The sequence below is a fragment of the Natrix helvetica genome (genome assembly GCF_964273705.1).
Source record: "Natrix helvetica genome assembly, chromosome: Z".
Lineage (NCBI taxonomy): Eukaryota > Metazoa > Chordata > Lepidosauria > Squamata > Natricidae > Natrix > Natrix helvetica.
In genome coordinates, this window is record NC_138554.1 from 36,017,533 (window position 1) to 36,030,391 (window position 12,859).

The 12,859-nt window shown below is 38.4% G+C and overlaps 1 protein-coding gene across 1 annotated transcript in view; it reads left to right on the top strand.

The window, feature by feature from the left end:
- The first annotated feature begins 7,199 nt into the window (after positions 1–7,199).
- Positions 7,200–12,859, top strand: part of LOC309400936 (long-chain fatty acid transport protein 2-like) — a 30,921-nt gene continuing 25,261 nt past the window's right edge. Inside the window, exons 1-3 of the mRNA XM_081969710.1 lie at positions 7,200–7,736; positions 11,761–11,970; positions 12,682–12,840. Of these exons, the coding sequence (XP_081825836.1) occupies positions 7,259–7,736; positions 11,761–11,970; positions 12,682–12,840 (847 nt within the window). The 5' untranslated portion in view covers positions 7,200–7,258. The remainder of the gene's footprint in view (positions 7,737–11,760; positions 11,971–12,681; positions 12,841–12,859) is intronic.

The following is a 12,859-nucleotide window of genomic DNA, read 5'->3' on the forward strand; positions in this document are numbered from 1 at the left end:
CATTTGATGACGTCAGTGCCTCACCAGCCATAAACCTCACCGCACGTCACTGGAAATAAGTAATTCTCTTCCACTATTTTTCCAAAAAGTCTTGCTGTAGCTATCAATCTAATTTTCTCCTCTCTCTTCTACCACCTGTCTCCTTTTTGGACCTGCTGTCCAAACTGCTTCTCAGCTTCTCCCCCCAGCCAAGTGAACTTTCAGCTCTTTATAACATATTGACTCAAAAAACATATACTGTAGAAGAGCCCAATTTTGGTTAGAAGTGCGAATATATTTGATATGCATTCTCCACTATATGCCTGCTTACTCTCGTGTAAACCCTTTCTCTCTAAAGAATGTAAATGATGATATCCGTTAGACTCGTGGCAGTTTTATGGGTCAGGTTTTTCCACATCTTCTGATCTTGCACTACTTCTTTGAGTTTTTCTTTGCTGAGGTTGGTGTCCGTTTTGATGGTGTCCAGCAGCCTGATTTCCTTTTACTGCTAGGTTTTCCAAACATTATTGCTTTTCAGTCCTTATTTGCTAGTCAACTTTCCTATCCAATCATGAATGTAAATACTTACAATAATTCTCTTCCTGCTAATTATCCCATTGCTGGATGGAGGATTTCAAAGGGCAGGAGATGGGGGCAGCTCTACAAACACGTTTATCATGAGTTCAGTTCTATAAACCTTTACTGTTTGGATTCACCTGGTTGTTTGGAATTGCATCTTTCTAATGCTATAAAGCAGAGAAACCTGAAGTAAAATCATAAGCACTGTTGTGGTCACATGATTTTCACGTAATAATCATTTTACTTAACAACCAATTATCAAAACCAATCTTGGTTACTAAACAAAGACTAATATTAATATATCTTTTACCTCTATTTTCAACAATCCAAGTTACCTAAATGTTACCATGTTAATAATTTTAATTAATAATGTACTCATTTCATTGTTTTGAAATAATGAATCAAGATTCATAACAAAATAATAAAAAGAAAAAAGAGCATGTCTTACAGGAAAAAAATCCTCTCTCTATTCCTACAATCTCTACCTCTGTTTAGCTACCAACACATTTTAAAAGAAGCAGACATTATGATCTCCGGAACTTTTAAAATATATTGCTCACTGAGCTTTCGTTAGCCACGGTTAACATCATCAGAGTGTAAAAGCCATGAAAGCGATACCTGCCTTTATATAATGTTAATCAATTTGGCCATTGCGCCCCTGATAGGCCCTCCACCCGACTCCCACCTGTGATTAGCTTTGTCGTTTTTACATCAGCATTTTAATTGATGCTCCTATTCTTTCCTCCCTTATCAAACACAGCTTGGGCTGTTCCTGTCCAGGAAATAAATAAATAAATATATTAGGCATACCAGGGGTTGTAACACAAATTTGTTGGCCCTAGCCAACAAACGAACACCACCCACCACCCAAGCCGTTAAAATACAAAACAACAATGCACACACAGCCTGCACCAATCAGCACCAATCTACCAATCATGATACAACCACACAACCAATCATTCCACTTACTGAAACAAAGCCAGCACCCCATCCCCTCCCACCAAGACTTACAGAAAGACGGCAGCTCCGATCACATTTTAAGCCCACAGCTTGAAGATGGCAGGTGAGATCCTGCCGAAACGTTGCAAAGACAATCTCAACCTTACACGGGAAAAGACCCGAATACAACAAAACCAGCATATATATATATATAACAAAAATTTATTGGTTTTTTTATATTTTACAAAGGGAAAAGATAAGGGAAAAGTTACAAATTTTGGCAACTGCGAAATACGGTAGGTGCACCCCCCCTCCAAACTCATAGTATACTTTTGCATAAAATTCAATATTAAGTAATAACATATAGTCAGTGTGGTAAATTCAATTGGTAGTTTCGATCAGTTTATATCAGGTGACTTTTCTTACTCATTTGTGTGATCTGAGCTTTCTTGTTGTCGCCCCATCTCCCCCCGCTGGCAGAGCTCCGGCCCCTCCCGTGTCTTGTATGTCTGTTGAGGAGTCATCTGGTTTTTCTAGGAGTAGTTTATTTTTCTCCATAAAGGCCTGCGCCTCTATGGGTGTATTAATCCTAACTCTTGTCTCCTCCCAGAATATTAACATACCTTCAGGCATCAACCATCTAAACCACACCCCCTTCTGGTATAATTTATTCGCCAATTGCGAATAATGTTTTCTTTTTTCCCTCACTTTCTTGGGGATCTGTTTCAGGATGGTTATCTCCTTATCTTTGTATGTCAAGACTTGCCCCCTTTGTGCATTCAGAATTTCATCTCTTGTACTTTTCCTAAGAAATTTAATGTGTACCTCCCTGGGAACATTGTGTGTTCTAGCATAAGCTGAGTTCACTCTATAAGCCAGGTCTATTTCCCACCCCGTCTGTTGTTTCTCCTTCTGGATATACTCAGCCAGAATGTTTGTCATAATGTCCCTTATATTTTCATCATCTGTCTCCATCACGTTTTGGAATCTAAGATAAAAAGACATTCTCTCAAACTCTATTTTCATTTGTTGGGTGTCAAGTTCTTTGTTTCCCTTCTGCACACCCTCTATCCCCCCCTCATCTCAGCCGCCCCATCCTCCAAAAGATCCAGTCTCTGTGAGTTCTTATTAATTTTATCCTGGTTCTCTTTAATTTCTTCTTTCATCTCCTTCAGTTGTCTCTTTATTTCCTCTTGTCCCTGTAGAATTTGTTGAAACATTTGATGAAACTCCAGGTCCGTAGATTTAGGTTGCTTTAAAGCTGTTAACGTTGATTGTGTGCTAGGACTGGAGGTTGCAGTTGTCGGGGCAGAGGCAGCAAAGCCTGACTTTCCAGGAGGTGGTCTTTTAGATACCATTGTTTATGAAATAAAGAGTCCAGTCAGTATAGAGAAGGATCAGTCAGAAGAGTAGAACAGCCAAGAGAGTCCAGGAGACAAAGGGTCCAGGCAGAGGGGAATTTTCAATCACCCTGGCAGATGAGCAAAAGTTTTTCACTCCAAGGAGTTCAAAGGCAAACAGTCAACAAGAGAGTTATCCAAGTAGCACGGAGACAAAGACCGGAAGCCTGAAGTTTGAAAGGTGGAGTCAAGTTTCACATTTCATAAAGACAACGGAAGTGTGCCATCTTGCCCTGCCAGCTTCGGGTTTCGAGGCAACAAATAAAGTTTTCAAAGTTCAAAATTCCCAAAGCTTCCAGATCTCATTATTTTATAAGTTTAAGTCCGAAAATCCACTTAGTTAGGGTGTGGCATCTTTGGTTTGGCTCTCCCCCTCCTCCTTCCCTTGGCGCTGAGAGCACACTTGTTTCCAGTCGCTTGTCCGAGGGGGGGGGAAATCCCCCTCCCCTCCAGCCGCGCCTCTCCATGTCAAACCGAAAAAAAAGTTTGCACAACTGAAAAGTTTTTAAGTTGGTAATGGGGATGAAGGAAGTCTACGCCTCACCGCTCCGCCGTTGCATCCTTCAGTTTTCTTTTTCTCCGCACAGCCTCTCAGCGAAGACGCCGGAGCGTCTCCCCTTCGTGCTCCTCGGTGCCTGGAGCAAAGTGGGGGCCCCCCACCAGCCGCCGCCGATCCAGGGGTCCCCCCGCCATGCCGCTCCTCCAGCAGAACGCCTCTGCGGGGCATCCTGTGCCCCCCAAGGGGTGGGGAGCCCACCGGGGATGCGCGGGGCGAGCAGTCCCTGCCCGTCGCCATCAGCTCCCGGAACAGGAAGTCCAAAAACATATTTATGTATAGATTTATATTTGACTCACAGAATATATGATCAGCTTCTGAGTGCCGCACTGTATGGACTTTGTAACACTTGCAACATGGTTTTTCAAGATACTATTTCACTGGTTAACTAACGTGGGTTTTCTTGTATTTTAATTAGCCTTATTTCTCTTTTTCTTTCAAAAGTATTTCAAATGTATTCCTTTCAAATAATTTGCCACAAGCATTCATCTTCAAGAAGAATGTAAAAAAGTTCTTTTCTTTTAGTGTTTGATGCATTGTAAATAAAATACATTTGCTTTATTTCGTTGAACAAAACAACTATTTGACCCCAGTATTGGAAAAAGCACTGTCAATATCTACTCATTCTGATGCTTTTCTCTTGTAAATGTTTCTTTTACTTTTATTCAGAATACAATCCTCTTTTTATTCAGAATACAATGTGATTTTCAATTCTTATGCTGACATGTTATTGGATTTCACAAAAAACTTTTCCTAATCCAACCAGCGCTTACTTTTAAGTCTATTTTTTGCCTAAACTATAAAAAGAAGTGTTAGTCTATATTCCACGTTCTTTCTCTTGTAAAAGGGAATCCTTCCAGTATACCAAGGCATGAACCTAGAGCGACATTTCACCATAATCTATATAATGAAAGTAAAAGTATATGCCGCCCTACTGACAGTATATTTTTGGCATCAGTTTGACAACATTGAAGTAATATAAAGTCTGCACCCATTGCTGTTTAATTTGACATGATAATTGTTGGAATAGCTTATAATATGCTCTTTGGAAATGAAATTTTACAATTATATTTTGGGTGCTGTTATTCTTTCCTGGATTCAGGGGTATTGCACTTGATCATCCATGCTCTTGACATTTCATCAATTGCAATCTACATGGGGCTGCTTTTGAATGTTATCCAGAAGCTTAAACTGGGGTAATATGCAGCCATTTGGATTATGATGTCAGCATCTAGATTTGTCTATGTAACTTTGATACTCCAAGAGTTGCACTGCCTGCCTGTTGACTTCTTGGTGAAATTCAAGGGTCTGGTTTTTACTATTATAGCTTTGCATGGCTCAGGGTCTGATTATCTCCAAGATCACTTCCCCTGGAATGAATCTGCCCCTGGAATGTAAGATCTGAAGAGCAGTCCTGCTACATAAGTTTCATTTTCAAGACACCATAGTTTGGTTTTCTCAGTAGTGTCACTCCTTCTGTGGAATATTTTGTCCCCTTGTACATTGACCACCAGTTTCCTAATGAGCTTCCATAGAGAAATGAAAAACTGCTTTAGGAGACAGTACGCAGGGAATTTCAAATTTGGAGTCTGTCCCCATGTGCTGTGCAGTTACACTTTAGACATTGTTTGTTTGTTGTTTTTCTAAATCTTTCTTCCTTATGCCACTTAGAACATTTTGGGGTGGTGTGATAGAAATGTCCCTAATGAATAACTAAAAAAACATTTTAACCTTTTAAAAGGGTTTAAAATTAAAGCATAAAGATTTTAGCAATAAAGGACTATAAGACAAATGCACATAGTCCTCATCTTACAGCCATTTATTTAGTGATCACTCAAAGTTATAAAATCTCTGAAAAAAATCCCTAGATCATATCTTTCAATGATCCTGGAGTACTGGGAAACTATTCAATGACTGGAAAAGGGCTGATATGTTTCCTATCTTCAAAAAAGAAAAAAAATGGATCTAGGAAACTACACACGTATCAGCCTGACATTACTACTTATGAAGATTCTGGAAAAGATAATCAAGTAATGAATCTGCAAACACTGGGAGGCAACTAATGTCATAACCAGAAGCCAACATGGGTTTGTGATAAACAGATCATCCCAGATAAATCTTATTGCATTCGTTGGCAATATGCCAACGAAGTGAACTAGTGAAATGCTGTCCATATAATTTACTTTGACTTTAATAAAGCATTTGATAAAGTAGACCACAACTTACTACTTTATAAGATAGAAAAGTGTGGGTTAAACAGTATTCAATACAGATGAATTCATAACTAGCCGACCAACTGCACTCAATATATAATCCTTAATGGCACTATGTCTACATGGAAGAAAGTATGCAGTGGGCTACCCCAAGTCTCAGGCCTAGTACTTTTCAATATCTTTATCAATGATTTAGACCACGGGATAGTAAGGGAACCCATCACATTTGCAGATGACACCAAGCTGGCAGGAATAGCCAATATTCCAGAAGATAGGGTAAAAAGATACAGAAGAATCTTGAGAGACTTGAACACTGGGCCCCATATAACAAAATGAAATTCAATGGTGAAAAAAGCAGGGTTCTACATTTAGACAGGAAAAACCAATGCACAGGTATAGAATAGGTAGTACCTGGCTCAATAGTAGTAACTGAGGAGAACCTTTGTCCCAGTAGACAATCACTTAAATATGAACCAGCAGTGTGCTGCAGCTGCCAAAAAGCTAGGACAGTTCTAGGCTGCCTTAACAGAGAGATAGAATCAAGATTACATGAAGCGCAAGTACTCCTCAATTTACAGCAGTTCACTTAGTGACCATTTGAAGTTACAACAGCATTGAAAAAAGTGACATTTTTTCACAATGATTATTGCAACATCCCCATGATCACATGATTTACATTTGGATGCTTAACAAAGAATTCACATTTATGGTGGCTGCAGTTTCCTGGGGTCATGTGACCAACTTTTGCAACCTTCTGCAAAGAAGTCAACAGGGAAGCCAGATTCATTTAACAATCATGTTACTAACTTAATAACTGCAGTGATTCACTTAACAAATGTGGAAAGAAAAATTGTACACACTTAACAAATACATTTAACAAATCAGTCACTTAGCAATATCAATTTTGGGCTCAACTGTGGTTGTAAGTTGAGGATTACCGGTATGAGTACCACTTTATAATGCCTTGATTAGACCACACTTCAAATATTGCATCCAGTTTTGATTTGTCTGAAATGGTAATGAAAGGTCGTAAAATTGGGTACAGCTTACTTAACAACCACCTTGTTTATCAATGGAAATTCTGTTCCAAGCGTGTACTACTTAAAGATCACATGTGTTTTGCAAAATATATTGTTTGAATTAGTATTGACAAATAACAGAGAGCAAAACCAGTTGGAACCCACAACGGCTTTGCTTTTTGTCAAGTGGAGAAGGAACTGGATGAACTTTTTTGCAATGTTGTGCTTGAAATGCATTCAAGTTTTTTGGAAAGATGTGGACAAGGAAAACTATTATGAAGGTGAATTGTTAAGATCCCCATTAATTAACCAGGACATTTTCATTCAGGCTTTGTTTTAACCCTCAGGTGAGTAGACCCACGCTATCCTCAGCAAAGAACTAGACATGAATCCAAGAAAGCATTTGATGAGGGTTAAAATTTACTGGCAGGCACCCAAGGACATTTCTGCAAGGGAGGAGGAGGAGGGGGAGGAGCAAAGGCTCTCCCTTCATTGCTATTTATTTTTCATTCTACACAACTGCCAGCGTGTGCCTGTTGCTTCCAGAGTGTTGGATCTCACCAGTGTGTAGACATGCTTCACTTTTATACAATTTTGCTGGGAGTTTTGATCCTTGTCCCTCTCCTGGCCAATATTTTTTTGCCTTATCTTTGGCTGGACATACGCTTCTTTTTCTCTCTCTTGTGGACGGCATACAAGTCCCAAAAGTGTTTGCAGCGTAATCCACCATTTACCTTCCTGGACTCTTTTTTGCATAAGGTCCTGAAACATCCAGAGAAGCCTTTCATTCTCTTTGAAGATGAAATTTATTCCTATCATGACATTGACAGACTTAGCAACCAAATGGCTAGAGTGCTGAAGGGCTATGTGAGGCTGAAAGAAGGGGAAACCATGGCTGTTTTCTTGAAGAATATCCCTGCCTATATCTGGATCTGGATGGGCTTGGAGAAGATTGGCTGCACCATGGCATGCATCAATTATAACATCCGATTAAAATCTTTGTTGCATGTGTTGAAAGCCTGCAATGCCAAAGTGCTTCTGACAACCCCAGGTGAGCTAAACCAAACATTTATGTCTATTGGTAATGAAATGTATATTTTCACTATGGATCAGAGGCTGTTTGATTTCAGATCTCTCAAGAGGAGTGAATCACAGTGATCTTTGACCTTCATGTTTGCTTTAATGAGCAAGCTCTTTGTATTATACACATATATCTGACTGAGCAGTTTCATTTGTTTCCTGATTCTGTAAAGTTGTAAAAAAAAGATTCCCATCTGAAGTATAGTCAAAGGTCTACAACTCAGTTTCTGCTAGTTTCAAAATTTCTAGGGATTCTAGAAATTGAATTCTCCTTACCGTCTGAGTTAATTCACTTTACCTAGAATATACTCCATCTCAGTTTTGTGGCAGAAAAGATAGCAGATGAAGAAGTTTTCTCTTTTACTCTGGTTTTGATCTGACTTCACCACCTATTTGTTTACTTCCAAGTTTTGGGCAGTGTGCTGCTGAATTCAAAACCTTAGTTAGCTATCAAAATATTTGCTCTTTTTCAAAAGAATGATTCAATAACTTAAAACTTGTTTTTTCCCCTTATTTTATATATATTTTTTCTTCATGGGGGAAAACAGTGAAGTTCCTGGAAAGAAAAAAAATATTGTGAAAGCAATTTAGAAAACATTTTTGCCTGAAAAGAAAAGAGAGCAATTTAATATTTCAACTGAATGCCAAAAGAAAGTAGAAATGAATGTAACAGAAAGAAAGAACACTAATAATGTTTTGCAATCTTATCTGAATAGACCATTGCCACAACAATGTATCTTTTCCTATTTGCAAGAAGCTATAATCCAAACATGTCCGGACAACATTTTTCTCTTGTCAAATTCTTTTCATCTCCTGCCTGAGGGGAGACAAGGAAGTCCTCAGGGGGATACTTATGCAACAGTGCATCAGTGCTCCAACTGTATAGACCCTTGCTATTGCTTCTGTTGGTCAGATGAGCTGATGTATTTCTGGCTGGGCAGGAATATCTCAAACTTTGGATGAAGCAATTTTCCTTTTTAATCCATGATGTTTGGAAAGCCAATTTCCTAACAGTGAGAACCACCACTCACCCACTCCCAGGTCTCTGGACTTATGCTTCTAATTTCTAGAGAGATGAAGCTATTACCTTGTTACAGTGCAAGGGGTTGCAATTTTTGTTTTGTTTTTGCTTAATAAAAAAGTAAATTATTCTTGCAGTGACAAGATGCAAAATACCCCGCTTTTCTTTTTCTTTTTGATAGGTGAATGGCCCTGATGTGAGGTCCCTTATGCAATGTCCCTGCAGCAGATAACTATTACATCATATATATTCATATATACTCTTGTTAGAATTAGGACTCTTCCTCATGGTCATATTAGCTTTCATTCCTGCAGTCCTTGAATAAGGAGATAAGTATGCTGACATAAAGGGTACTGCCCTGCTCAGGGGTTTCCACAGGCACCAACAAAATGAAATGATGGGTGCGAGTAAAGAGACTCTGAGGGATCCTTGGTGCTCTCAGAGCTTGGTTGTTGTTGGTTTTTTTGCAAATATTTCATTAGCCAAACTAGGTAACATCATCAGTGCTACTAAGCAATATGGATGGCATTCATGATGTTATCCAGTTTGGGTAATAAAGCATCTGCTTTATTACAACCAAGCTTAAGGAGCATCAGGGACCTCTCATTTGAACTCTAGCTACAAATATTCTCTTTTATTGGTACCATTTATGGGCATCAAACACTTCAGAAAGCACGCAAATGGGAAAAAATTGCTTGCAGGCACACTTCCACTATTAGCGCTGATGAAGTTACTTAGTTTGGGTAATGAAATGTTTACAAGAAAACAGCCAAGCTCAGAGAGCACCAAAGATTTAAACTCCGAGCTACAAATATTCTCTTTACTGATTCCTCTTACATCTATTGGGTACATGTTCAAAAAGGACAGAGTTTTGATCATTCCATCACATCCACTATTTTAATGTTGTGAGTCCTATCTCTGACCCTGTTCTGCCTCAGCGATAAGTCAGGCAACTGATACTACACTTCAGACCTGAATCTGGAATAATCCATATTATTGGACCATTGGTCAATTGCCTTGTCTGCATTTCCTTCCTATTCCACATTACCTGCCAGTGGAAAAAACAACCAACAACCATTTGATGAAGTAATTTGAGTGACTTTGGACCAATACTAAGGACTCCACTCAGCTTTCTCCCTTAGCATTATCTGAAATGCTTCCATCTAGGCAGTTTTGAAATGGCCCAAAGCAAATGTCAGAATTCGCTAGTCAAAAAAGTGTCCTCACGCAAGGCTTTGGGTGAATAGTCTGGAGTAAGCGAGTAGCACTTTCTCTGCAGATTGTGTTCAACTTCTTTGATAGGCACAGCAGAAGCTGTGCCACTTCAAGGAGCAACAGTCCTTGGTGTAATATAAGTTCCTTCCACAACAATAACTTGTAGACACAACTCTCATGTCTATGATATGAACTTTGTGGCTAATAAAGTGTGTTATCCTTATAGGTCAGAAAATGAATATTCTGAAAATGGTGGGCTGTGATGGGATGTTGCTGCTTTAAGGGATTTCAGTCTGATGCTGCTGTCAATCTTATTGACAGGAAGTCAACAGATATTTCCAAATTCTCAATTTGGTCTGTCTTGACAAGACTTGGGTTCAGGTGCAAAATATGACATGGCTAGATAATTTTTGTGTATGTGAAATAATAAGATAGAGCCACTTAAAACAGTTAATTGACACCAATCAACATGATTGCCCGCTCCTTCTTTATAATGGGATTCTTTAGCCTAGCCTTCCCATATTTTGATAGACTCTTGTCTTGCATTTTTCATTCTTGAAGTTGGGTAATGCTGTTCGTTGAGAAAGCTAGCATCTCTTCCCTGAGAAAGTATGGTTTTCAACTTTTCCTCAGATCCATTCATGTTCCAACACATCCTTCCCACACTCCAAAGTAACTTCAGCTTTGGAGATCAAAGTTGAAGGATGATACAACCTTAAGGATTAGTTCAGGAATGCATACCTACTCTTCCTCTAAATACAGGGGCCTGTTTTGTTTCTTCACAAATATTATACTACTATACTTGGGTATAGTGATAAGCTGCTGCCAAACTAGTCAGGTCTGGTCACCTCCCTGAGAGTGTGTGGGTGGTGATAGTACTGCTATGTTACAAAATATATTACAGGTGGCAGATGCATATTTGAGGTTCCTGCAACATTTGGTTGCCCAAATCATTGCCTAAGTACTAGAAGGGCAGATCTTCTGAATGACTATAAATATCTAATGTAAAAAAGCTCTGAAAACGTCCTTAATTTTAGACATATTTTAAAATAATTCAAAATATAGCAACATAAAATAAAAACTGATCTGTCTAATGCTTTTAATGCAAAATTTATCTGGTTGTTGGAGAGCAAAAAACACTTTGGAGGAATGTTTTCTTTACTTTGCCATCACTTAGAGTTATTTCTGGATCTTAAGTACTGGGAACCTCTGCAATTACATTGACCAGAGATAATGGATTTATTGAAGTGGTGGAATTATATTTCTTGAATACTGCCATATAATCCTAATATTGTAAGAATGGAAATAGGAAAATGAACATTCCTACAGTTCAGAAAGTTAATTATAATTAATTCTAGTGGAATGGAAGGGCATCCATAATTAAATAAACCAATAGAGTTGATAATGTCCTTAAAAACCTTTAAGTCTTGATTCTAATTCAGTGAAACATTACAGGAAACCTGTGTGAAAAAGAGGCCTGAATCTCCTAACTCATAAAACTGCAAGAGTGATTCAGTCAATAAGCAATTAGACATTGTAATATATAGAAAAGCAATTCAAAAAGATTTGCTTTAACCTATAACCAACAACTAAAATCAAGAATTTGCCCATGATTCATTCATGAGCTATAAATTAACAAATTCAACTCAAGCGGAATTTTAATTTATTATTGCTTGCCTATGTGCAGAATAATGTAGTTAGCAAAATAAGGGTAGGAAATAAGATCCAGTCAAAGCTATACCTTCATTCTTCTTTTCAGATTTTAAAAATGCCATTGAAGATGTTCTGCCTGATTTAAAGGATGAAGGGTTACAAGTTTTCTATCTCAGTGATGATTCCCCCTCTGATGGTGTACAGGCATTACTTGGACAGATTAAACTGAGCTCAGATGAACCCGTGCCTGCTTCCTACAGAGCCAATATCACAATTGATTCTATATCTGTGTACATTTTTACTTCTGGAACCACAGGTAAGGAGAAACAATTTTGGAATGTGCTAAATGTCTGAATGACTAAAGAAAAAGTCTAGGAATCTCTGAATATCTCTCCATTTGAAGACTGGATGGTCCATATTCAAGAAGAATGAAGCAGTTGTGCATTATGTCAAGTGAAAAATAGCATTACCTTAATTTAGGACTTGGCAATCTGCAGTGCAGGACCATATCTGAAACTCTTTTTTGCAGCTTTTGAAATAACCTCTACCTACTTGCTTTCTGCCATTCTGAGATAGGAAACATACAAAAACATGACTTCAAATAGGCTTAGTATAATGTAATTTATTTAAAATCTACCTGAAAAATATCCCTCTCAAGATAAGAGAAATTCTCTGCTAGAAAATCACAATCATCATCATCAACAGACTGTAGCCTCGAGTTACCCACAAAATCTTAAATTACTATATAGATGACAAGTTAATTAAAGCATTATCAAATCTCCTTTCAGCTAAGCTTGACCCTTGGTGATTGTATGGAACCTTGCTGTTGTTTTCTTAGCAACTTACAGAAGTAGTTTGCCAGCATCTTTTTGTCACATTCCAAGTTTCGTTTACAGCTCTGGTGGTCTCCCATTCATTTCAATTAGTAATTAGGACTTATGCATTTTAGCTTTTTGGAACAGCAAGATTGAATAGGTGCTGCTCCATAGCTAGAGTGTTCCTTATGCTCCCTTCCTTTTCTCTTAAGGACTACCAAAAGCTGCTATCATCAACCAAATGAAGCTGCTCATGGTATCCAAGATATTCAACTTCTGTGACATCAATGCCAAGGATATTATCTACACTCCGTTGCCACTATACCATTCAGCTGCGCTTCTTGTTGGAATTGGAGGATGCATAGATGTTGGTATGTACCACCTATGCAT